We start from the raw sequence: 24,270 nt of genomic DNA, 5'->3' as shown, positions 1-24,270 counted from the left end.
CACTGAATGGGGTGACACGGGGCTGAATGCTGGCTGTGACCCAGCCTGAGTGTGAATATCGTCTGAGGAAAACACAGCAGTCTGTTGTCTCCTACTCAGTCATAATGCGGTTTGACCCCGTGGGGAAAGTGCAGTGTCAGTTTAGCTAAAGCTAATGTAGCCAAAGACAAGAATAAAGCAATACATTCCACCATCAAGACAGTCAAGTCAGGTGTGTGATACAACCAGGTTCATGTTACCGGTTGGTTTGCAGTCTAAAAAAGAGACAGGGAGTATATTAAGACATTATAAATACCAAAATGAAATAAGAGTGAAATAAAAAGCTTCCAGGCTATTAGCACTTTTAAAGTAATTCAGTGTCTCCTAAATGTCAACTATATTAAATTGTAAGAAAGGCACAGCAACAAAATTATAAATAAAATGAACTCATAACAAATGATATCAGTTTAACTAAAGCAAACTTGGACTAATTAAAACAGAATCATCTTTAATGTAACATTTCAGCAGCATCTTTGATTCAATTTCAGGTACTTGGTTTCATAAAGTCTATTTTTTTCTCTTTCACTGTTTGATTTGCCTGCCTGTAAGAAACGATCTATTGAGTAAAAATCCTTTTCTTCTTCACTTGTAACACTGCAGAGCTGACGAAACTTGGCAACAATAAACCAAGCTCTTTGTAAGAATCCACTTCTAATATGGAAAAAGTCTCTCCAGACTGGACTTAAATTAAGGAACCAGCAGGTTCCGTGAATAACAGTCATTACTGACTGTTATCATCACCGTCATCGGTGTGATCAGAGAAGAGACAGCAGAGAAAAATCAAATCAGACATATGCACTCTGGGTGGAATTCAAATCAATGATCAGTGCACATAATGTCAAAATCGCCCTGTGTGCCCTGGAGAAATAAATGTGAATGCAGCTTTGCTCCTCTTATGTGAACACAGCAACAAGAGCCCAAATGTTACCATTTCCTTCTCCAACAAGCAGAGCGTCCACTGCCTGATGTCACAGAACGATAACCGGGTCACCACGAACCTACTTACTGTGGCCCTTATCAACACGCAGGGAAAGCACAGCTCCAGGACTTGTTTTGTCTTAAGTTGTGTCTGCGTGCATCTGCAGTTTGAAGTGGTGTGTGTGCATGTGTGTCTGTCTGTGCAGCTGATTGATTGGTGTTTGAGCCACGGTCTGTCTGTCTGTGCTGGGTATTTGGGCGAAGCTAGACTACCTTAGGTCCAGTGATCATTAATGGCCCCTCATCAGTAAAATCGCATGCATTGTTGAATGCAATCAAGCCTCTTGGCAACAGCAACAGCAGTGGACTATAAAACAAAAGGGCGACTGAAAGAGCCCTCTACGCAGATTTGAGATTTTGCTGCTATGAATGAAAGAGAACATGTCATCATCACAGAAAATTTGCCCCCTGCGATGCTTCAGTTTGTAATGTCCCTGAACCACGAACTGTAATTCTACGTGTCTCATTTGATGTTGAGGCGTATGTGGAAAATATACTCCTGTGAATCTTGTATCACTGTTTGTTCTTTCTTTCTCTCTTGCAGGTGAAGTCGGTGAAAACAGGCTCTGTATTCTGGACTATCGGCTGTTGTATCTGCTATTTCTACATGGTAAGAATAACAAACACATGGGTCTATGCTCACCACAGGCTGAATTAGACTGTTTGATTTATTTCAACAGGGATTTTAATATAATCCAAAAGGATATGTGGTACAGATAATGACTGTATGGATTCCTCTCATCAGATTTTTTATTTTGTACATTTATTCATCATATTTAACTTAATATATAAATTCTTTTAAATTGTGTTTCTGTTTTTACATATTTCTACCATACATATGATGTGAATGCAATTTATGTTTTCATTTCTATTTCACTAATTCACACAAATTGTGGTAAATGTGCCACACATCCTAGTTCTAGTTTATCATTAGTGAGGATTTTCTGTTCTTTTCTGTTTTGCATGATTTTAATTTAAATATCTTTGTGTTTTACACTATGGTTAAACAGAAGAAATCATTTCAAGGCGTTAACTTTCTAAATTAAGTTTTTCTCTAACACAAAAATCAGTTGAGAGAATAATAGCAACGGTTCTCTGTGTCACATGCACATCCCAATGCATTGTGCACTTTAGCCAGCGGTTTCTGCATTATTTATAAATTCAGGCACCGGCCCATCGAGGGTTTGATGAGAGAGATTAGATTAAAAAAAATGATCCAGGCGCAGTGCCTCAGCGACAGATTGTTTAGTCGTGTGTGAGAGTGTGAGAGCCTATGATCTCCAGTTTCTTGCCCATTCCAGGCAAAATCTCTATGGCCAGCACTGAGATAGATGTCAAATGAAACAGATTACCGAAATCTACCTTCATCGATCACTCTGGGCCACAGCATCCAGTAACAGTGCAGAGTATTGTAGACAAGAGCAGGGGGGAGACGGGAGTTACGGAAAGACGAATGGGAGACAAAAGGGAGAGCAGGGGTGTGGACTGATAAATAGAATATATTGTGATGTTCCACACTGTCTCAGTTAGAAGCAATGAGGACATGAATCCTCAGGCTTCTTTCTCCTTATTACTTCTTCTCCTCCTTCGCACCCTCTTTCTTTCCTCAGTGATGTGATGTTCCTTTGTCCTGTTTCTGCGGCCCACCCACTGATGCAGATGATTCCTCTCACCGGCAGTAAAAACTGTCTCCATGTTGGACCTGCACACAAAGTGCTGCATACACTCGTTTGACCCTTCCTACTTTTTTTTAACAACCCTGACAACTTATGCTGTTAATTGAAGCAGGATATAGCCAAGGCTAGATTTTCCGATGGGATTTAAGTGAATGTGAAGGCAGATATGGTGACGGAGAGGGAGAGACCTCCAACCTGGATATTGGCATGATCAGAGAAGAGAGGGATGGGATTAAGAAGAGGATCAGAGCAGTCATAACCACTGAAAGCCACAAGAAACGGGTGGTTGGCATTGCAATATCCTCCTACTCTTCATCCCCAGAGAGGGTGAGGGTGGAGCGAGCTGTAGAAAACAGAGGACAGAACAAAAGCAGAAGAAAGGACATTTTGTACAGACGACAAAATGAAGCCTTCTACTAACGCCAGCAGCGTCTCAAAAAGTTTTCTTTTGTCCAGCCAAAAAATCTCAACATCTGCAAAATAGATTGGCACTAAAATTTAATCTACTGAAACAGCAGATTTAAACGATGTTTTTTTCAGGGACAAAATCGAATCAGGGAGACTGATGGGAATATGTGGAATCAATATGCATTTGCAGTAAAAATCTAAACGGTGGTGTCGAAATTTAGAATAATACCAACTCCAATATAAAATCTGTGCTACATGAAGTCAATTGACCCTGCTGTAGTGTCTCTATTATTTTATCCGTTCCACTTATAGCAATGAGAGGAGTACGCAATACAGTTTAACCAGACACGACATCCCCCAGAATCATCTCACAGTAGCTGCTCTAAAACAACTGATTAAAAACCGGGCCCTCATGAAGAGAGGATTTATTGCAGGCTTGTTTTAGACTGCATTAGTATTAGCTACATGTACCTAATAAACTGCCACCTCAGTGTATGTTTGTAATTATCAGTATGCACAGGCTGCAAAGTGCTTGACTGCAACTGAATTAGTTGCTTTCGGTGCACTTCTCTCCTGGGTATGAAGAGTATACGCTGGTAGCTCAAAGATGTTCCTTTGATTACAGCAACTAAGTACCCTCTGTACATTTAAACTTACGTTAGCTGAGCTCACATTGCTTTCTACCTCTTTAAGCAACTTTCTCGCTGATCATTTACAGACTATTTAGACCCGCTTCTTACTTCAGCTGTAGCAGTTGAACTTGTTCGTGAGATGAATGTGTGTTTTTAACTTAAATGGAGAAGATGTCGATGTTACAAGGCCGACAAACAAAGACAAGCAACTATTCACACTCACATTCACATCTACATTCAATTCAAAGTCTTCGACTAACCTAACCCCAGTTTGCAGTGGACCGTGGGAGGAAGTCAGTGTACCTGGGGAAAATGAACCAACTCACCAGAATTTGCAAACCACACACAGAAAACCAACAGCCTTCCTGCTATTAGTGCGATAGTGCTAACCACTGTACCACCATGCTACTGCCAGTTTTTTTTAATGCACATTTTATCCCTGCAAAGCCAATGTCATTCACATACTCCTGTTAGTCTAAGCTGTACTTTGTGTTTGGCTTATTGCAAAATATTACTTTACTAACACTGAACTAAGAGGAGGAACATGGGAAACATCATACCTGCTGATTATCAGCATGTTAGAATGCAGACATTAGCATTTAGTTCGTAACAATCCCTCACAGAGCTATAAACATGGCTGTGGAGTTTGCATAGTCCTGTTTAATTATAAGAAAGTGATAACTTTCAAGCTTATCAGGAGAGTAGAATATTACTGTGGTCAGAGAAAAGCCTTTGACCAAATTTAGCTGTGTAACGATCAGCATCTGACTTGTGTGCATACACACTTATACATGACCTGCTGAAGAACAGTATCATCTAGATTCACTGCAAGTTTCTGTTACAACTTAAAGTCTTTTTAACAAACCGGAAAGTATGTTGTTATCAGAGAGGATGCATTTGATAAAGATGTACACACACAAACAGGACATTCATTTTCACTGTCATAGATAAAAGGGAAGAATCAAATAAATAGTTTGGTAACAGATGTGTGCAGACAAACAGAAGCACACACAGTAAAGCCTTTCTTCCTGTTGCGTGCTGGGTTCTCTATATACCGTTGAATGTGGTCACATGGTCATCAGATAAGCCCTGCATGAAATGCAGAAAGCGATAACAGCAAAGACTTTGCTCCCAATATTTTCCGATTCTGCCCTCAGCTGGCAGATGACTGGCTGTTAGAACCACGAGCCTGTTCATGCAGACACACACGTATTTGGTGTTTTGTCACAGGCATTCGTCTTTGCATGGTCCTCTAATGTGACCAGATGGCCACTTCCTCCCAATCTTTTTTCCTCCAGTCGATTGTTCGCTCTGCTGGTTGGACCATTTATTCTGAAGATTGGGGAAGTAAATCTGTAACCAAGGTGCATCGTGGAGTTGGCTAAATAACAGACGATCACACCATCTTCAATTTATACAAAGTATTTACTCGTTTTTTGAAAACCATTCAGGACAGCATCCAAATAACATTGGTGGTAATCTGTATTCTGAGTGGCTTTGTTGCCCTGAACATTTGCAAATCGTGACTATGGGAACATTTCCAGTCAGTATCTTTCATCCCATTGACCTGGCATTGAGCCTCCCACACTGGTGCCCAGCTAAGTATCCAAAGGGGAAAAACAAGCCAAAAATAATGTTGTGTAACTTTGAATTTCTGAGTCAATAACAAACCTGCTGATATCAGGGAGTCAATGTTTGAAAAGGGCTTTTTTTATTAGTTTTACCTTGAGGAACATCTGCTGAGATTGCCATGTTCTTGTAACAAAGATGTAGTGGTTTTAAGCCAATGGATACTCCTCTATCTTTAGTCCTTCTTTATCGTCACATTAGGTTTGACGTAGATTAGATTGTTTGGTCAGTCGGTGCTGCTGGTGACCTCTATCACTGTGATTTTCAAGTCTTCGTTCTTTGGAAGTAAATTGGCACCAACAGTTTGAATTGCATCATCAGGACAGTGTTTACACACAGTGATGCCAACTTTGCACTTTTGCAGCTTGATTTACTGACGTTTCAGACCCTTTCGAGACATTTTCAGGTGACAAATCCAGCAATTTCCTGGATAAACTCACTGGCGGCGGTATTTCTCTGCGACCGAGACGCTCACCTTCCTCTTTGTTTTGAGTGGCAGAGGGGCGGAGCCATACACTTGGTTTTGACCTCCTCTTGGTAATACGTTCTCAACCAGTCAGCATCAGAGACTCATTCTGCCGCCTCTGTTCCAAAATCAGTCTTAAATTAAAGTCATCTCTGGTATTCATTCAAATTATGGTTCACATGATACAGACTGACAGTCACCATCTGGAGGAACAGATGCCGATGGCTGCCAAAACATAATTGTACCTAAACATTTAGCAAGGAACTTATTTAGGAGTTTTTTTTTTCCCATGCTAATGTAGCGCATTAATGTTTTTATCAATTAGACACGATGTTCCTGGTTTTCCTGTGATACCGGAAGTGTATACTGATCTTAGCAGGGGCAATGGAGGCATTACTGACAAGCTGTTGCAAATAACTGTTTGTATTCAGTCCTCTTTCATTCTTGCTAAATTAATTTTTACTTTGCTGTTAATCTCTCTCTTTTCTTTCCCTTTTGTCTTTCTGAACATATTACCTTTTCTGCTTTCTTTTACTCTTTCTCGATATCCTTCTACCTTTCAGTCTGGTGCTCTCATCGATTCAAGTTGCAGTCAAGTGAAAACTATCCATGAACAGTTTTAGGGGTAGATGTGTGGATCTCAAAGCAGTTTGGGACGTCTCACATTGCCTAGTTTTGATAGATAATACCTATGTTCTCTATATCACTTAGTTAGTTTTAGCGGCTTTTGTCTAATGTAAATGATACAAAACATCACCATATATAAATAAATCTATGCAAAGTTTTAACAGAAAGACATTGTTTTTACTCTGTAAAATAAAACTATTCATTTCAGCACATCAGCAAATCAAATGCAGTTAGTCTGCAAAAGGTTTTATAATAACATGACATATAGTCTAAACAATTGATTCATTTGGATAATCAGAAATAAAAATGGTAGTTAATTGATCCTCTAGTGGTAATGAGTCATTTTGAGGACTTTAAGTGGTTAAATGAGAAAAGCCCGACAGCTTGATTGCATGAAACATTCAGTGTTGCCAGAGGTTAAAAAATTGATTGTAGAAGTTTTCTCTCGGGAATAGAAAGGAGCGAACAGCAGTGAATCCACAAGCAACACTAATTGTGTCATGTGATCTCACATGAAGGCACAGTTGTAAGATGTTTTTATATCTTATTTGTTCTTTCCACAGAATCTTTTGAACAATAAAAAGCTGATGCCAAAATAAATTGTCTTATTATTGCTGTTTATGTTTATTATTTCATCCTTCAGTTTTGCTTTAAAAGATTGTACAGGTATAGTTTTCCTTTGACAGTGATGGTACTGTAGAGCCTGCGTGTCTCCACTGGACTTCGTGAATAGCTCCCTTCACTGGGGCAGACCTGAGCACATTTCCTGCTGAGCTAATTTGTCAGAGGAAAGCCTCCACTAGACGGGGTTAGCTCATTTAATTCAGAAAAAACAAACTGAATAATCTGAAATAAATGACGAACGTTCACAGTATGTTTACCAGTGTGTGTTTTTGTGTGTGTTCCAGGTATCAGCATGGGGAGGCTATGTGTTTATTATCAACCTGATTCCTCTGCACGTGTTTGTGCTGCTGCTGATGCAACGCTACAGCAGAAGAGTCTACATCGGTAAGGGGCACACTCACACACAAGCACAGGCAATTAAACCAGGCAATCATTTTTAGTGTTCAACATGATGTTTAAAACTCCCCCACATACAGTATCTGAAATGGAAAAGTGTTTTCAGATCTTCTTCCATTAGAATAGAAGTGAACGTAATAAGCAGACAACCTGCTTGTCCTTCCCGTGCATCTCCCAGTATTGTTCCACATGCGTTTGACCCTGAAACAACTCAAACGCTCAGTCATGCTTGTGCTCATCTCTCTCTTCCATAAGCATTCCATCTTTGCCAGTGCAGACATCCACACACCCACACACCACTTAACAGTAAATGCAGCCACCTGCTACCTGATCCTCAGTTTTTCATTACAAGACACGGAGGGCTGGTGAAGTGGAGAGGCTTGTTATTCCACTGAACATCCTGGTCACTCAGAACACGTGGCTGCTCCAGCATATGATCCGTTGGCTCAGAGAACTCAAGCTCAATCCTTCAGACCCTCCACCATCCACACGGCTTAGCCGTGAGCTAGCAGCAGGCGCTGCTGCAGTGGTCAAGATAAATGATACCATGTCAAGTATCATTTACATATGATTATACGTCGTACTCAGTGTAAATGCAAAGCAGAGTCTTTTGAGAGCTTTGAAAATGAATTATGTCCTCTTCACAGTAACCTACCTCTGCTGCATCAGTTCTTCAACAGTGAGATTCTACTTGATGATACAAGCCTGTTAGATGAAGTGGAACATTTCCTTCTGACTTCACTATAACTCAAGGATATCTGCTGCCTGAGCATCATCCAGCAACCCCTTTGCACCTTTAGGTAGCAAATGAGAGCCGGAGAAATATATTTGTAGACATGTTCTGTCGACGGAACAGATATTAGGTCTTCAAGCGCTTTCTGTGCTCCTCACCTTCTCTCCTCGCTTCATCTTTCAGCTCTTCATTTCAGAGCCAGGTGTCTCTCAGCTGCAACACAGGAACATGGAGGAAAAGAAAATCCTGGTTAATAAAATGCCTCGGAGTGTATGTTCCCTCACTATTCATCTCTCTCTGTCTTGAGTCAATAGCAGATGTGAGGAAGAGATTGCTGAGGGCAGTCACAAGTAAATCAAAATCGAGATGCACTCTTCAGGAAGAGTATGAAATCTTAATTTAGCTGCCGCATCTGCAAATCGGTTCGTGTCAGCTACAAAGGTGCAAGTTCAAATGTTCTCAGCACCGTTGTGTTACTCCAGACTTCACCGCCACACTGCGCCAAGCCAACTCTATTTTGTATTTACTCCCTCTGAGGTGCGACAATGAAAATTAGTCAACTTTAAACGGCAGATTGATGTCGAATTTATTCCCTCAGCGGAACCAGAACTTGAATGGTTAAGCGGATTTTCAGTGGTGAACTGGATTGTTTGATGAATTGATTTATAATCTGGTCTGGTTCGTCTTTTTTCTTCACAGCGTACAGCACCTTCTACATTGTGGGTCTCGTACTGTCGATGCAGATCCCTTTCGTCGGCTTCCAACCAATCAGGACAAGCGAGCACATGGCTGCTGCCGGTAAGTGAAACTCTAACATGACTCAGCAGTTTCCCTCAGCTCTGCCTAGTGTTTTAGTGTCTTTCAACTCATTAGTTTGGTTTAATGGCAAACTTTGCTGTTTTGGTTCACTCTCATCAACTTGGTTTCTCGCTCTACGCTACCTGCTACTTGTATTTTAAATGTCTTAATAAGCAGCTTGAGTTATATCTTTATATTTGATATTTGATACTGGGACAGTGTTGTGTGTGTGGAGCTTGTTACACGACGTACGACTGACCCAAAAAAAGGAAACACTAACTAATGTTTAACACAAAGCTCCGGGGAGAAGGTTCAGGCTGACTGCAGCAGTTCACGTATTAAAGGTGTGACTTTACATAAGCCACTTGCTTGTTATCCAAAGCACCTTACAGCAGCGTGGATACACACTGGAGATTAGTTGGCTGCAGCGAGACTCGAATCCGTTTGCTCTGATTCCGTTAGTCATGCTTTGTAGAAGAACACAACAGGACCTGCCTAGAATACTTTTACCAAGTAGAAATAAGTAAGTAGCTTCACATGTCACCCATATAGGTTTTGCATAAAAGTACTTTTTAGTTTTGGCATGTTGGTACCTGATTAAAGCTTTAACTTTGTCTCTCAAGAGAGGGCCCATCTGCTGCCTGACAGCATGGACGTGTGCATGTACGTGCACAGATCTCGTGTTCATATACATCTAGATTGGGACGGTACCGTCGCTGACACCTTTTTTGAGAATTCTCTTTACACTGCAGCACGCGTATGTTGAAGTGTCGCTGTTTTCCTGGGTGTTGGCTGCACAAACAACATCATGAGAGGCTTTGAAGAATGCACCACCAAAAATCATCTCTGCTTATCGCTCAAAGAGCAAGTGTGTGTGTTTTTTTTTAATGTCACCAGGGTAGCAGCTGCTCAGAGCATCTGGTGGTAGCATTCAGAGAGCTCAGTGGGAGAAGGGAAGAGAGTGACAGAGCCGTGGACCTGTCGGTAACGTTATGATATCAGCCTCTGAGGCAGGCAGGCAGAGAGTGACAAGAGTGTTAGCCCCAATGGCGGCTCTCCAGAAGACGTCCAGGAGTCTCACCTTAAAAATGAGTGAGACCTGCTCGGGGTGGTTGTGGGCCACAGAAGGAGTAAAGCTATTACACTCAAGGTTTGTGAAAGGATGGGAGGTGACGAAACGGGGGAGAAACCAGGCCTCTTCTCAATTTTTCATTTTGAATTCGCCAGACAAACAAAAAAGACTTACTAGAGAAAACGTGACAGAGCAGAGAAACGGGGGGAAGGAAGCGTGACCGAAGGAACTGCGAAAAGCAAGGCGAAGGAAAGAGAACAACTTATTTACACAAATCTATTTCTTGCAGTTGAAATGCATTGTCCCCCAGTATTTGTCTTTCCCATCTGTATGAGCAACCAAAGGGGCTATTGCGATTTGCTTTGTGTGGGATTCTGCCAAACTGACAATGGCACTTCCCCACCACCTAAACCCATTTTGTTCCCTGCAGGAGACAAGATGAATCAGGCCCTTGTCAGATATTCAATGCAAGTTTCCTTTTTTATGTTTGCTCATTCTTTTGCTCCTCACTGTGGCTTTCTCTCAGGTGTGTTCGCACTTCTGCAAGCCTACGCCTTCCTGCAGTACCTGAAGGACAGGCTTACCAGACAGGAGTTCCAGACGCTGTTCTTCCTCGGAGTCTCTCTGGCTGCCGGTGTGGTCTTCCTCACCGTGATCTATCTCACGTACACAGGTCTGTATGTCCTGCTCACATGTAGCCACAGTTTTGTAAAGACCATCTCATTTAGTGAACTGTGTATTATCTTTTGAAGTATTTACCATTAATACTTGATTTGTTGATTAGCTGAAGATCCATGGGAATCCTGATCAATTACTCATTCAGTGAAAATTCAAAACATTTACTCATATTACAGAGTTTTTTTTAAGATGGAGGACAAGATGGCTCCCTAAAAGTCTAGCCAAAGCATGTTAATCTCCACCTGGTGGCTGGCTGCAGTATAGGTCATGAGTCCCATCTCCTCCTTGTTAATGGGTGGGGGACCAAACTATTAATCACAATTCAGGTCAAATCAATTTTTCTCAAAGAAGTTTTTTTTTTCATTTGAGGTTCAAGTGTTTATTTCACAGGAAATTTCCGTTTGAATTAGTTTTCATATATTTGTATATTTATTTGTAATCTTTTATTTATTTCTCTCCATCTTGTCCATGTAGGCTCACTTTCCAAGAAGTGTGTAACACTCACAATTGAATAAAAAAGTCAAATTTGCATATGGTGCTATGAACCAGATAAACAGACAAAAAATATCCTCTGAAGCAAATGGCCTTTTGTGCAGAGATCAGTTCAGTTTGATGTTGATCCACTTCTGGGATTTCAGCCATTTTTATATTTTAGTGTATATATGTGGTTAATGTATCCCATCATGCTCTGACCTCCGGTCCCCTGCTATAGAGAGCTGCTCATCAGCGCCTGGATTGTCAGAAGTTTGCCCAGAAGGCAAATGATAAACAAATCTAAACTGATGTGTTGAACATTGGTGGAGGATCGTGCTCTATTATCCAGCGACCTTTTGTGAACTTGTGTAGTTTTGTTTTTGACTGGCCTTGTTGAACCCTGATGTGCACAGTCAGCTTCTTGATCTTTGTCCTTGTTAATGTTTTCCTCCATTTTTTTCCCAGCTCTGCCTTTTATTTCAGATCAGTCTGGGTTTGGGGTCTCAGTGGGGGGGCCCCGAGGTTTCAGGCAAAGCGTTGCCTCCTTGCTATTTATTAATTTTATTTGTGTTCTGCTGAGGCGTTTTGATCCAGGATGACAAACGGGGCTTCTTGAACTACTTAAAAGATATACACAGCGTTCTGTCTTATTATAAAAGCACCAAGAGAGAGAGAGTTTAGTGGACAAATTCCCCCAAAGAAACTATTTCTTAATGCCTCTCCACAGCCTCTCACTGGCTTTACTTCTCTTATCTAGTGGTGTATTAGCTCAGACTGGTCCCAAGAAACCTAATATAGTTTATTGTGTAGAAAGGGCACTTACTTATTCCCTTAGGTAGTGTTCCTGCTGTGTGTAATGAGCCTTAATAAAGAGTGTGACTGTTCTTACCTGACAAAACATATTGGTTTTCTCACTTTGATCTCGGTAGCAGATTATTTACTCGCCTAAAACAAAAATCTGACATGTCAATCCAGATTACACTGCAGCCACACGGTAAAAGAAACGGTGGCACGTTAAATCTGCAGTGATATCGGCGTCCTCAGATTGGTTTTAGAAGTGACTGTCCGCTCATGTCTGACGCAGACGTCTGGTCTGTTGGGGATACTGGCTTCGACTGGACTGCCTGAAAACGTTGCTGTCTGTCAGCTGTCTGAATGGAGCGGGGGGAGTCAGTCAATGCTTGGTGATGAGCCAGTTTTGCAGCAAAGCTCTGCCCGTCCTGCCCTCGTCCGTCTGTCAGACGTTTTCATTTCATAAAGATGAAAATGGTGGGTTGGTTTCCTCTGTTTGGTGAACACAGAGCCAAGTATTGATTGGTTGAATAAGTGTCATCCTTTAAATCACCTCTCGAAAATATCTCCGTCGCATGTTTTTGCTGCTTTGACACTTGATTCTCTCGCCCGCGTTGTTTCAGTTCTGTTTTCTTTTACGCTGTTCATTATGACATCATCAGGATTAAATGTAATTTTCACAATCTCCTTTAGAAATAACAAAGGACACGATACAGCGCTATATGTTGGAGGAATTTTGAAATATGGAGCTGAGGCTTTTGTTGTTGTGTTGTTTGTGTACATGCGAGTGTGTGAGTGTCTGTGAGAGCCTCCAGGCAGCAGTTCACAGCTAAAATGTATTCCAGATCAAAGCTAAACCAAAGTAAGACATTTGTATGTGCACATAAAATGCCCTGCGCAGTCTCATTTGCAGCTTAAATGGTTTTAGTTACATTTATAAACAAGTCAATTGCAGTAATTAAGTATCATCAATAGAATATATTTCCATCGCTGACGGAGCCTCTTCTGAGGGGCTTCTTGGTTTTGAACCACAGTTGGCACAGTCCAGCGTCTCACAGCTTAGTCACTGAACACATGAATGTTCTGGAAGCTGTTTTTCTCCGTCAAGTTCTCACTATATAGAAATGTGTGCGGCTATCAGAGCTTTGCATCATTTCACTTCAAATGTGATGGTGGATGAGGGGTTGTTTGCGTGTCTGCCAGTGCTGGAAGTGAAGTGAAAGTGGATCAAACCATTAAATCTGGTGCAAATGTTCAGATTTGTGAGTTCAGAGGTCAGACGATGTAAGGTCTCGGAGGCCTCTCACACCTGGCGGGTCTGAAACTGTACCTGTTGGCCGTCTTCTGATGAAACAGACGTTATGGTTAGATTTACTGAAACACACTGTTTGTTTCCTTTAACATGATGAATACATTTACTTCCTCAGAACATTAGAACAATCTCAGAAACTCATTTTCTGGTGCTTTAGCTAATTAGATAGAAAGTTTATATTCCAGTTTACTTTCCAGCAGTAAACAGTAAGAGGGTACTGTAGATATCTGATGTATGATCCTCAGGCAATCTCTGCCTCACATTTCTTTCCTGCCCTTTAGGTCAAATTTGTTTTATTCATTCAAAGTAGCACAGTTGAGTAGAATTTTGCCATATAACAATAATTTAACTTTGTTGTGAGAAACGATATGAAAGTATTTTTAAGGTTGTTTTAATAAATTTTTATGTAACTGACCTTTAGCTCACTTGCCTCTTTACTTCCCTCAGTTAAACAAACTTCCTGCTCATCTATCATCAGCTCATGTTTTCCAGAGCTCAAGTAGAAAGAATTTAAGGGGGGTAATTTTACATTTTTCTTTACTAATTGTGTTTTCCTCCTCTAGGATACATTGCTCCTTGGAGCGGTCGTTTCTACTCTCTCTGGGACACCGGGTAAGCTGCACTGACCTTCACGGCCTCTCTATCGATGGAACACTTGTTCAATCGAATGCATGCGTTTGTTTTCCAAGACAGCTCTAAAGCCCGTCTGCACAATCCCCCATGCAAAGACAGCACAGCACAGTCTCTGCGCTGTGCTGAACTATCGTCTTCCTATGCGGTGTTCAGTAGAATGCACCGCAACATGTGTGGTATATCAGCACACCCAATCAATTCTTCCACCGTTTGCTGACTCAAGAATGTTTTTTTGTTTTTTCCTCTTCTGTCCTTTGGAGACTGATACTAATTTGTTAATGTGCTTTGTGTTTTCTTTCCCAGCTGTAATCACAAAACACTTAAGAGAGAAACATTTAGAATCTTATAGAAACTGCTGTGTAAAAGCACATTATGAATTAAGAGGGAAGACGCAGATCAGAAACTAAAAAGCAAAAAAGAACCTTACTCATCAGAGCAGCTAAATGCTTTCATATTTTACCATAAGCATGCTAGGGGAGCTGTATTATCTTTTTTTGCTGCTCATAATTCCGGCGTTAATCGGGAGGATCTATTGTATAATTTGTCTCGACACTCCCAGTGCGCTCAACCCAACATGAATTGCATCTGTCTGTCTCTCCCTCCTCCACCACCTCCCTCCCTCCCTCCCTCGTATCTCCAGCTATGCCAAGATCCACATCCCCATCATAGCGTCTGTGTCGGAGCACCAGCCGACGACGTGGGTCTCCTTCTTCTTTGACCTCCACATCCTGGTGTGCACCTTCCCAGCAGGCCTCTGGTTCTGCATCAAGAACATCAATGACGAACGAGTGTTTGGTAAGAACATTTTAATCTGATTTCCCAGCTCTATATTTTTTTTCCCACCAAGCTTCAAAACTTAAATTTTCCCTTTGGCACAGAGTTCTAAGGTGCAAGGAGCAGCTGGTTCCAGAATTATTTTCGATTTCAGCTATTTGTGCTCAGCAGAGGATGATCTGCAGCTTCTAGTACTGCATTACCCGATGGTACAGTCTGGTCTGTGGTTCGATCTCTGGCTCCTTGAGTGTGCATGCATAGGTGTCCTTGTCAAGATTAAGAGTGTATGAGTGTGTGTGTAAGAATAAATGCTGTGTATAGAAGTATGAATGGGTGAATGTGAATTGTATTGGAAAGTGCTTTGACTGGTCGATAAGACTAGAAAAGTGTAATATAACTACGGTCCATTAAATTCAATCCATTTGCATTTACCATGAGCCTCAGCTGCAGCTGGAACAGAAGCATTATTTTAACTTCCTCCAGCTGTTAGTTAGCGTCACACATGGATGGTACTATCAGAAATATGCCATGAGAGGAAAAGCAGCTTCCTTCTTCAAGTGTTTCATGAACAATGGGTTTTTGCGTTTTACTGTTTTATCAAAGAAGTGGGTGAAGAAGATGTGTTCTGCTGATTCATGGTTCATGTCCCTCCAGTCGTCAGCCACCTGACTTCCTCTGTCTCTGTGGAAACAATGAATGTGATTCTCAAACAGCTCAGCCTGCTTCACAACTCTATTGTGTCATTCATCAATTGTCGGCTTAACAAGAATAGTTCATTACTCACTAATTGTTCTGCTATTACTGTCGTTTATCTGCTTTATTAACAGTAAACACTGATGAACATAACCCATAGACTGTATATAAAGATGACTGACTAATCTCCATTTCCTCCCACTGTCCAGAATTGAAGCCGAAAGCCGTTTCACCCCATATTTATTTCTTCAAATTCAAAATAAAAACCAACGGTATAGAAAGGAACACTTGGACAAACACTAGTGTGATAAGAAAGAATCCATCAGGGGGCATTTGAAACGCTTGGCTTCACTATCTGGTAGAAATGTCATCCATCTTTATTTACAGTCTATAAACATAAAACATGTCCGCATAGTGAAGTGAGTCAGTCTTGTCTGGTGATTTGGTTTGGGACTGATTCCTCTCTGAACCCATTTCTCTTCTGTCTCCTGTGTGACGAGCTCTTATCATTCAAACGGCACGAAAGAAAAAACATTGAGTGGGAACCAACTTTTTTAACAAAACAACTTAGCAGCCACACGACGGCCCGGATCAAGGGCAGAGAAGCTCTGAGCGTTAGAAACACAGTCCTTCAGCAGCTTGTTTCTCCCTCAGACCTAATCAGCCAATTCCAGCCATCGATTAGCCGTGCACCTGTTGAGTCGACACTTTTCAAGGACGGAGAGCGACCAGCTCTGTCTCCATGGAGTGGTTTGAGAACACAGCTAACGTAGACTGATTATGCAGCGTTACTTTAACAACTAAATTTCTCCTTTTCTTGTCTTTATCTCTTTTTCACACTCTCTGCCTCGCTTCACGTCTCTCCTCTACATTCGCACCATCGTTCTCCTCTCTGACCTTCTGTCTGTTTCATTTTCTCTCTCATTATCTATCCCCACGCTTTGCTTTTTCTTCTTTCTTCCAGTGGCCCTGTACGCTATCAGCGCCGTCTATTTTGCCGGTGTGATGGTGCGTCTAATGCTGACGCTGACCCCGGTGGTGTGCATGCTGTCGGCGGTGGCGTTCTCCAGCGTCTTCGAGCACTACATGGGAGACGACACAAAGAGGGAGAAGCCCCCCGCTGAAGACAGCAGCGACGAAGACGACAAGAGGAATTCTGGGAATCTCTATGACAAGGTCAAGGCACAATAACGGTTGTCTACAGTGGTTTCGTTTATTAAAATCAGGACATGTCTAGAAAAAGCTAGAAAAACAAGATGTGTCATAAAACAACAGTAGCTGAGATGTTTTTCTTGGTACATAATGGGATTTGGATTTTTTAGCTTCTCTCCTACCACTTTTGGTAAACTGCGATTCAACTGTGAATCAGATGCAACTGTTGCTAGTTTCACTTTGGTAAATTTTGAGCTGATTGCTGTGTTCACAGTTGAGCTGTGTGTTTTCCCTCCATTCCAGTTTGTGTCATAATTACATAACTTCACACCTTTCTTCTAACACATTCTGTGAAACGACAGTTTAGTTTTTTACATTAAGGCTTCAGTGTCCATTGTGATCTCCACGACTGTGTTTTTTTTAAAGGCTCGCTGGGTTTTCTGTGAAACATCTGAAAAAGATGGGATACAGGATATAAATGTTTGAAAACTTTTCTTGTAGCTCAGTAACTTCTATGTTACCGTAATGAGTTAGGTTTGTAATTCAGCCCAACAGAAGTGAAATCAGCGCTTGGTTGTTTCTCACATTTTTGACAAAATTCAGATGTTATGTTAACTGACGCGCATGATTGCACATGTTTAAACATTGTTTCAGTGAAAGTAATTGGAGGAGATTGTAAAAAGAATCTCGTTCATATTATGCAAATCATCTCATCAGCGTTTTCTCCACAATTCTCTGCAGTTGCTGTAAAATAATATGAAATTATCTCAGAGTTCATCTCCTAATCCCCACTGATGTGTCTTCAGATGAAAAGCTCGAGGACACACTATGATACAATTACATCATTCAATAATTAATTTCAATAATTTATTCCACGCATTAATTCCTAATTCTAGAACGTGTCAGGCTTTCCCCTCCGTCATGAGTGTTTGTCTCCCCCTGCAGGCCGGAAAGGTGCGCAAACATGTGTCAGAGCAGGAGAAAGCAGAAGAGGGTTTGGGTCCAAACATCAAGTCCATCGTCACCATGTTGATGCTGATGCTGCTGATGATGTTCGCCGTCCACTGCACCTGGGTCACCAGCAACGCCTACTCCAGCCCCAGCGTGGTGCTCGCCTCGTACAACCACGACGGGTACAGATCCTCACACGCACTCGCATTGTAATGTGTAAATGGATTTTTAAATAACTGCAAGGAGTGGAGCAGAGCCCAGAGTAATGGGTCATAATGCTGGAGGACGGAGTGCTCCGCCTCGTGTGCAAATTAGCCCGTGTGTGTGCGTGCTTGCAGAAACACAGTGCAGCAGGATAGAGACGGAGTTCATGTATATTTCATAGTAAGAGGTTTTGTGGAAATATTGGTAAGTGCACCTATAAGCTTCAATATGATTGCTTAACTTAGTGTTTCTAGGTCGCAGGGAAGAGAACGTCTGCGGACCATCGCTGAATTTCCTATATAGATATATTATTCTCTCTGAGCTGCTTTACAGGCGTAATTATTCTCTTTTAGCATTAGGGGGGGAATATTGAAGGCCAAGACTAAATGGTAGACTCAAATTCACACAGCGATACCTCGGCAGTTGGGGTTTAACTGCGCCAATGGGTGCAGCATCACTGCTGCGCTGCTCTTTCTTATACACACATACTCGCGGACACACACACAGATGCAATATGATTACCATTCCGACTGTTAATTGGTTGTCTGGCTTTAAACCTTGCTGCTGCCGCTCGAGGTGAATTTAGGACATGAGCTTTCAAAAGTGTGAGGTGTTTATATTTTTATTATTATGCATGGATGCTCTATTTTCAACAGTTGTTGCCCTTGTTTATTGAATGTCTCAGCTGAAATATTAATAGCCTCCGCAGCCGTACGCCTGTCAACACCGTTACCTGTCAACCATATTCTCCTTGTTAGGACACGCAACATCCTGGATGACTTCAGGGAGGCTTACTACTGGCTGAGACAGAACACGGACGAGCACGCGCGTGTCATGTCGTGGTGGGACTACGGTTACCAGATCGCCGGCATGGCCAACAGGACCACGCTCGTAGATAATAACACTTGGAACAACAGTCACATAGCACTGGTGAGCCCATTCAGTTTTGATCACACTCTCTTTCACTACACTCACTTCCTGTTGTTCTCTCCTGACTCAGATGTAGAGACAGAAAAAAAGATTTCTTCAAACGGCCATAAGATGATTAGCGAGCTCTTCACTGATTTTTTTTTTTTTTTTTTTATGTAATCACTACAACGTATAAAACTGCTCTTGCCAACAAGCCAGATAATCTTGTCTGTTTAAACTTTTTCCCATTGAATTTACACTGTGGGGGGATATAAGTTAATTGCTGTCAGATTCTGCAGTATTGATTGATTTGTGTTTTTCTTCTCACTCTGCTGCCAAACGTGGAGGAATGATTTCTCTTTTCGTTAACTCTGTGAAAGCCCTCCAGCTTTCTTCTCTGATGGATCTCTGTTGAAGGATTCCAGTTTTTGTTTTTTTTTTCCCTCTGCTGCTTTTAAAGCACTGTTTGGTGAAATGGAGGAAACCCCCCATGAAAGTACGACTTGTTTATTTCACCTCTGTTTTGTAGGTGGGGAAAGCCATGTCATCCAATGAGACTGCGGCCTATAAAATCATGAGGTCGCTGGATGTGGACTACGTGCTGATCATCTTCGGAGGAGTTATCGGGTACTCGGGCGACGATATAAATAAGTTCCTGTGGATGGTGAGGATAGCGGAGGGTGAGCACCCAAAGGACATCAGGGTGAGTGTGAGACGTGTCACTGCAGCTGTTCTGTTGGAAATCATGTGGTAAACGTCCCGTTGCTTCAGGACCAGAATGATGTTTACACATGTTTGTAGCGTAGAGGAGACTCTGTTTAACCAGTTGTGCATTCATTATATGTTGTCATTGACTTGAATTACAAAGGTTGATGATCCACGAGTAACTCCAAGAAAATACCAAATTCAAATTGTCAAGTTCATGAAATTGTCGTATTTAAGTCCGTGTGAACATTTGACAGAGACCCATCGATCAGTAGCTGGACTCTTGTGTCCAAACATCTTCCATCGTTTGTCTTGGACACGTGGAGAACGCAGCAGGAGATTGTTCGTGTCAGGCGTGTTCACAACAGGAACAGTTTTCCAGACATTTTGCCGTTATGTTCTCATACGGGCTCAGTCGGACATTTTACATTTGGGTTGACAGGAAAAACTCCAGAAAAATGTCCCTTGCAGCTGACCTGGACATTTGGTATCTGACATACAGCCCCTGAGGAAAAAATGTCCAGACTTCAGTGCATGTCTGGAAGCAGCTTGTTTGATAACCCCCCCACCACCACCACCCTACCCATACCCTCATCACATCCATGTACTAACTCTGGGGACCTCACTTTCTTTTTCCTCCTCAGGAGAGCGACTACTTCACCCCACAGGGGGAGTTCAGAGTGGACAAGGCCGGGTCACCAACTCTACTCAACTGCCTCATGTACAAGATGTCCTATTATCGGTTTGGTGAGATGCAGGTGAGGAACAAGGAGTCTCTCGATAAAACCTCCTCATCTCTGCATTTTAAAGAAGAAACCGTCAGAGCTTCAGATAAACTGTCCACTGGATTTTGTGTCGAGAGTTTTGATCCGCTTCATTGGTACAAACGATAAGTTCCAGGTCTGTGCTCGGATCAGAAAAGAACGAGCAGCCGCCACCACCGAGGGTGTCGAACCTCTTAGTACTGTGTCTTAAAGGCAGAGGTGGCTGACAGGGGAGCAGAGCAGGGTTTAAGGAGGTGCCTCTAGGATTTCCTGAGGTTCAGAGAGTCGCGAGTAGGAGGAAAGAAAGGGATGGAGGAGGAATATGAAGGATTGGCAGAAGCTTTGAAATGTGCCACGGCTACTTCTGGCAGGTATGAGCGCAGAGATGAGAGGGATTCTTCCTGCCAGGTGCTCCCCCGCCCCCCCTACCCCGTAGATGTGGCCCCGCCAACGGCTCGGCTGAGAAGGGAGAATCAATGCAGCCGCCATCTGCAGACAGACAGGCAGCGCTCTGTGCAGCTCACAGCGATGTTTCAGGGTAAAGAGACAGAGGGCAGGAGGGAGTGAGTCCACTGAGGGAGGAAAGAGAGTTAGCGGGAAAATAAAGGCTTAGAGGACATTGGGAGAAGACAATAAGAAGAGTGAGGGTGAGTAGAGGATGGTTGAGGAAGCTGTTTAGAGCCAAGTGGAGATTGGAGGAAAATAGAGAAAATGTATAATAAAGTCCAGAGTATAGAGTTTATAATGAATAGAGTCAACCTGCACATCTATCTCCTCCGCTATCATTTAAATAAAGAGTGTGGAAGCATTAATAACTACGTGTCAAGAGACTCAACTTTGGTGGCTAATAATAAACTAGTATTTCCTAGTCTGTGTCCTCGAACTGGAGGAGAAATAGAAGAAGAATAGAGGTGATGAGGGCAAATCAAATGTGAGAAGGACATTTTAACAGTAGGAGAGACTGGAAGAGGAGACGTCAAAGGCTTTTGGAGCGGAATAATAGGAAAGAGTGGGAGTAAGTGGCTCATTTGAATGTCAGTGTTAATTATTTAAGTTCTATAAAACAGTTTATTTCTCTTTTATTCCCGTTTTTAAATTGTTTTTCCACATGCTATTGTTAAAATGATTAGTTTTTAGCTGTGGATATCGACTGTAGTCGTATCGTGTAGTTTTTCTAGCTTTTTACTTCTCGTCTAACTCGCAGTACAACTTTTGTTTTTCCTGGAATTTCAAGCCGTTAGTGTGCAGCTGTTAAAGTCTTCAAAAGCTTCGTATTCCTCAGTGATAAGCTTAATAAGGTATTAAGAAGTCTTAGATATTAAAGTCTTACATATTTTTTTTTACATTAATCTGAAACTCAGAGATATTTCAGCTCCTGTTGTATTCGACCCAAAAAAGATCATTTAGTTTTTTTCAATTTGCTGCAAAAGGCTAAAAAATGTTTGATATTTTATCACAAAAAGACACAAACGTGATTCTTTAATGATGAAAATTAATTTTCTTTTGTCTCACTCAGGCCTTCGTTGACTAATCTTTGTAGTTCAAAAAGAATGAATGCTTTTTAATTGGTAAATCCATTAATCCATGCTGCTGCTCATCCAGTTTCAAGACAGATTAATTTATTTAATTATGTTCTTAAGTCCGAACCAGGTATTAACTTGCAAAAAGATCTTAGATATGAATTTAAGTCTGACTTCATATAACAACCTTCACCGTTCCCCAGCTGGACTTCCGGACACCGCCCGGCTTCGACCGGACGCGTAACGCTGAGATCGGCAACAAGGACATCAAGTTCAAGCACCTGGAGGAGGCGTTCACCTCGGAGCACTGGCTGGTCAGAATCTACAAGGTGAAGAACCTGGACAACAGAGAGCCGCTGGACCACAAGCTTCGCAGCGTCGTGCCCAAACAGAAGTACACGTCCAAAAAGGTAACGGGGATATTTCTGTGTTGTTGTGTTTTATTTTTTTAATGATGATTCATGTTACATCACAGCGTGTGGGTGGTTCATTACAAGATTAATAATAAAAACTAGATCATTGTGACGTTATTGGTCAAAGTACATCTTTAAAAACACTGCGTCGTCCCACACAACTGAAACACAACTGAACAGTGGATGTCCCTCATGATTGAACCTTCTGTTTTACGTTGAAGCTGCTGTTTTAATGTTAAAAGTTCAGTTTCATACACAGTGATTTTTATTATCCAGTGATTTCTCCTGGATTCGGTATCAAAGCTGTTTCTGTTACAGAATCTTTTGTCAGATATTTTCGATATATGTCCTCTTCTCTCTCTCCCTCTCTCTCTGACCAGACGGCCAAGAGGAAGCGAGGACACATCAAGAACAAGCTCGCCCTGAGGAAAGGCAAGAAGCTACAGAAAAAATAATAACGACGATGACGAACTCTTCTAGGAAAACAAACAAACAAATGCGAAGAAACCTCTAACAACCAATGAAGAAGAACACGGGGGCCGTTTCTGTGGCACTTGGTCTCAAGAGCTTCTCATTAGGGCGTCCCTGTGTGTTGAGGAAGTTGAAGTGTAACGTCTGGCTAGCACCAGAACTATTGTCCGTTTTTTCCTGAGGACTGCTGTCTTGCTTTTTTTTTTTTTTTTTTCCTCCTCCCTCTTGTTTTTGTTTTTCTGCTGTTAATTTTTTCTTTTGTACTTGAATGTTTGGTAAGGTATTGGGCTGCTCTACTTGGTTTTGGCGTCTGTTAATTTTTTTTTTCGTGGTACGTTAATCGATTGCTTATCAGTTGGGGGTTTGGGGGTGAAGGGGAAACGAAAGAAGACTTAGGAACATTTGCACCAAAGACCCATCGACCTTGCTCCGAGGCACATGTGAACTTATTACTGAGAATGAGGAAGTGCAGGAGTGAAAGCTGAGGACTTTGTTCCTGACACGTGTACAGAGGACAGTATGCGGTATGGAGGAACGTTACCGTCTAGGCACAGCTCATCTGTAATATTAACCTTTTTATCGTTATCATCATCATCATCATCATCATCTCCTTTCTGTCTGCTTGGCTCCCTGACCTTTATTTTTCAACTAATTCTTAAGACAAAAAAATTGGCCGAATGTGTAAATATGTGATGTAAAGAAAATGTCTAAAAGGATGATAATATATTGGATTATTGTGGTGATTTTTAAATATGCAGTTTCTCTCTTAATTTCATTCTGTCGTTCTTTTCGGAGTTTTTTTTTTCTTTTCTTTTTTTTTTTGTATGACAGCAAATAGAACAGTGAATGCAATAATTCTTGTACAGAGGGGCTCCAGATTTTGTTGAAAAGAATGAATGTGAATTTTTACAACGTTCCTTCACCCCTCCCCCCCCCCCCTCCTGTTTTTCATGAATTGCGTAGATTGTATATTTCTGCTGCTAGGGTTTTAAAGACGGACGCGCGCAACTGTGTGTAAAAAGTAGTGCTAATAAATTAGGCGGAGGGAGCTCTGCAGTTCAGCGAGCGAAGCCTAGTGCCTCATCCCTGGTCATCATCACCTCGTTGATTTGTAACCGTCGACCTTGTTCGCGTTTTGTTCGGCTCCTCGGCCGCTTCTGCCGAGAGCTGGACGTTTTTAGAAATGTCTGGAAACTGACGGCAGAAAAGAAAACAGGCAAGAACTTCCATCGCCGTCTAAAACTTTAGGATAGAGCTGTGTCCCAATTCCACACTACATGCAAGTCCTACAAGTCGCGCTGCTGTTCTCAAATATGTCACTAAACATTCGAAGCAACTGTTAATCACTTACATCTGTCTGTGAGTTAAAAAAAAAATATAGCAAACGTCCAAACGCCTGACGTGATGCATTGAAACGTCTCGTCTTGCCTGAAAAACGGTTCAAACTATAATGATTTATGTTACATTCAACAGGAAAGCATCAGGTTTTCACATGTATGAAGCTGAAACAGATATTTGTTGATGATTTAAAAATGATTCAAATGATTTATAATTAAATAACTTGTCAATTCATTTTTCTAGATGTAGTTTTAAGTTCACTGTAGAATTAACAGCAATTCTCAAATACGTCTCTAACAAGTGTCAGGGATACAACCAAAGAGGAGTTTTGATTATTGTTCTTAATCTACCAATTTGTTTCTCGATGATTTGATTAGTTTTGTTGAAAATGTTGAAAAGAAAAAGAAAA

The 24,270-nt window shown here is 41.6% G+C and overlaps 1 protein-coding gene across 1 annotated transcript in view; it reads left to right on the top strand.

The window, feature by feature from the left end:
- stt3b (STT3 oligosaccharyltransferase complex catalytic subunit B) overlaps positions 1–23,247 on the top strand; it is a 61,776-nt gene extending 38,529 nt beyond the window's left edge. The window contains exons 4-16 of the mRNA XM_020102484.2: positions 1,562–1,627; positions 7,364–7,463; positions 8,908–9,006; positions 10,605–10,751; positions 13,898–13,946; positions 14,608–14,762; positions 16,399–16,610; positions 17,532–17,719; positions 18,500–18,671; positions 19,180–19,353; positions 20,000–20,113; positions 21,843–22,049; positions 22,433–23,247. Coding sequence (XP_019958043.1) covers positions 1,562–1,627; positions 7,364–7,463; positions 8,908–9,006; positions 10,605–10,751; positions 13,898–13,946; positions 14,608–14,762; positions 16,399–16,610; positions 17,532–17,719; positions 18,500–18,671; positions 19,180–19,353; positions 20,000–20,113; positions 21,843–22,049; positions 22,433–22,507 — 1,758 coding nt within the window. The 3' untranslated portion in view covers positions 22,508–23,247. The remainder of the gene's footprint in view (positions 1–1,561; positions 1,628–7,363; positions 7,464–8,907; positions 9,007–10,604; positions 10,752–13,897; positions 13,947–14,607; positions 14,763–16,398; positions 16,611–17,531; positions 17,720–18,499; positions 18,672–19,179; positions 19,354–19,999; positions 20,114–21,842; positions 22,050–22,432) is intronic.
- The last annotated feature ends 1,023 nt before the right edge of the window (positions 23,248–24,270 follow it).

The sequence above is a fragment of the Paralichthys olivaceus genome, chromosome 20 (genome assembly GCF_024713975.1).
Source record: "Paralichthys olivaceus isolate ysfri-2021 chromosome 20, ASM2471397v2, whole genome shotgun sequence".
NCBI classification, from domain to species: Eukaryota; Metazoa; Chordata; class Actinopteri; order Pleuronectiformes; family Paralichthyidae; genus Paralichthys; species Paralichthys olivaceus.
This window is presented reverse-complemented; position numbering and strand designations above follow the sequence as displayed.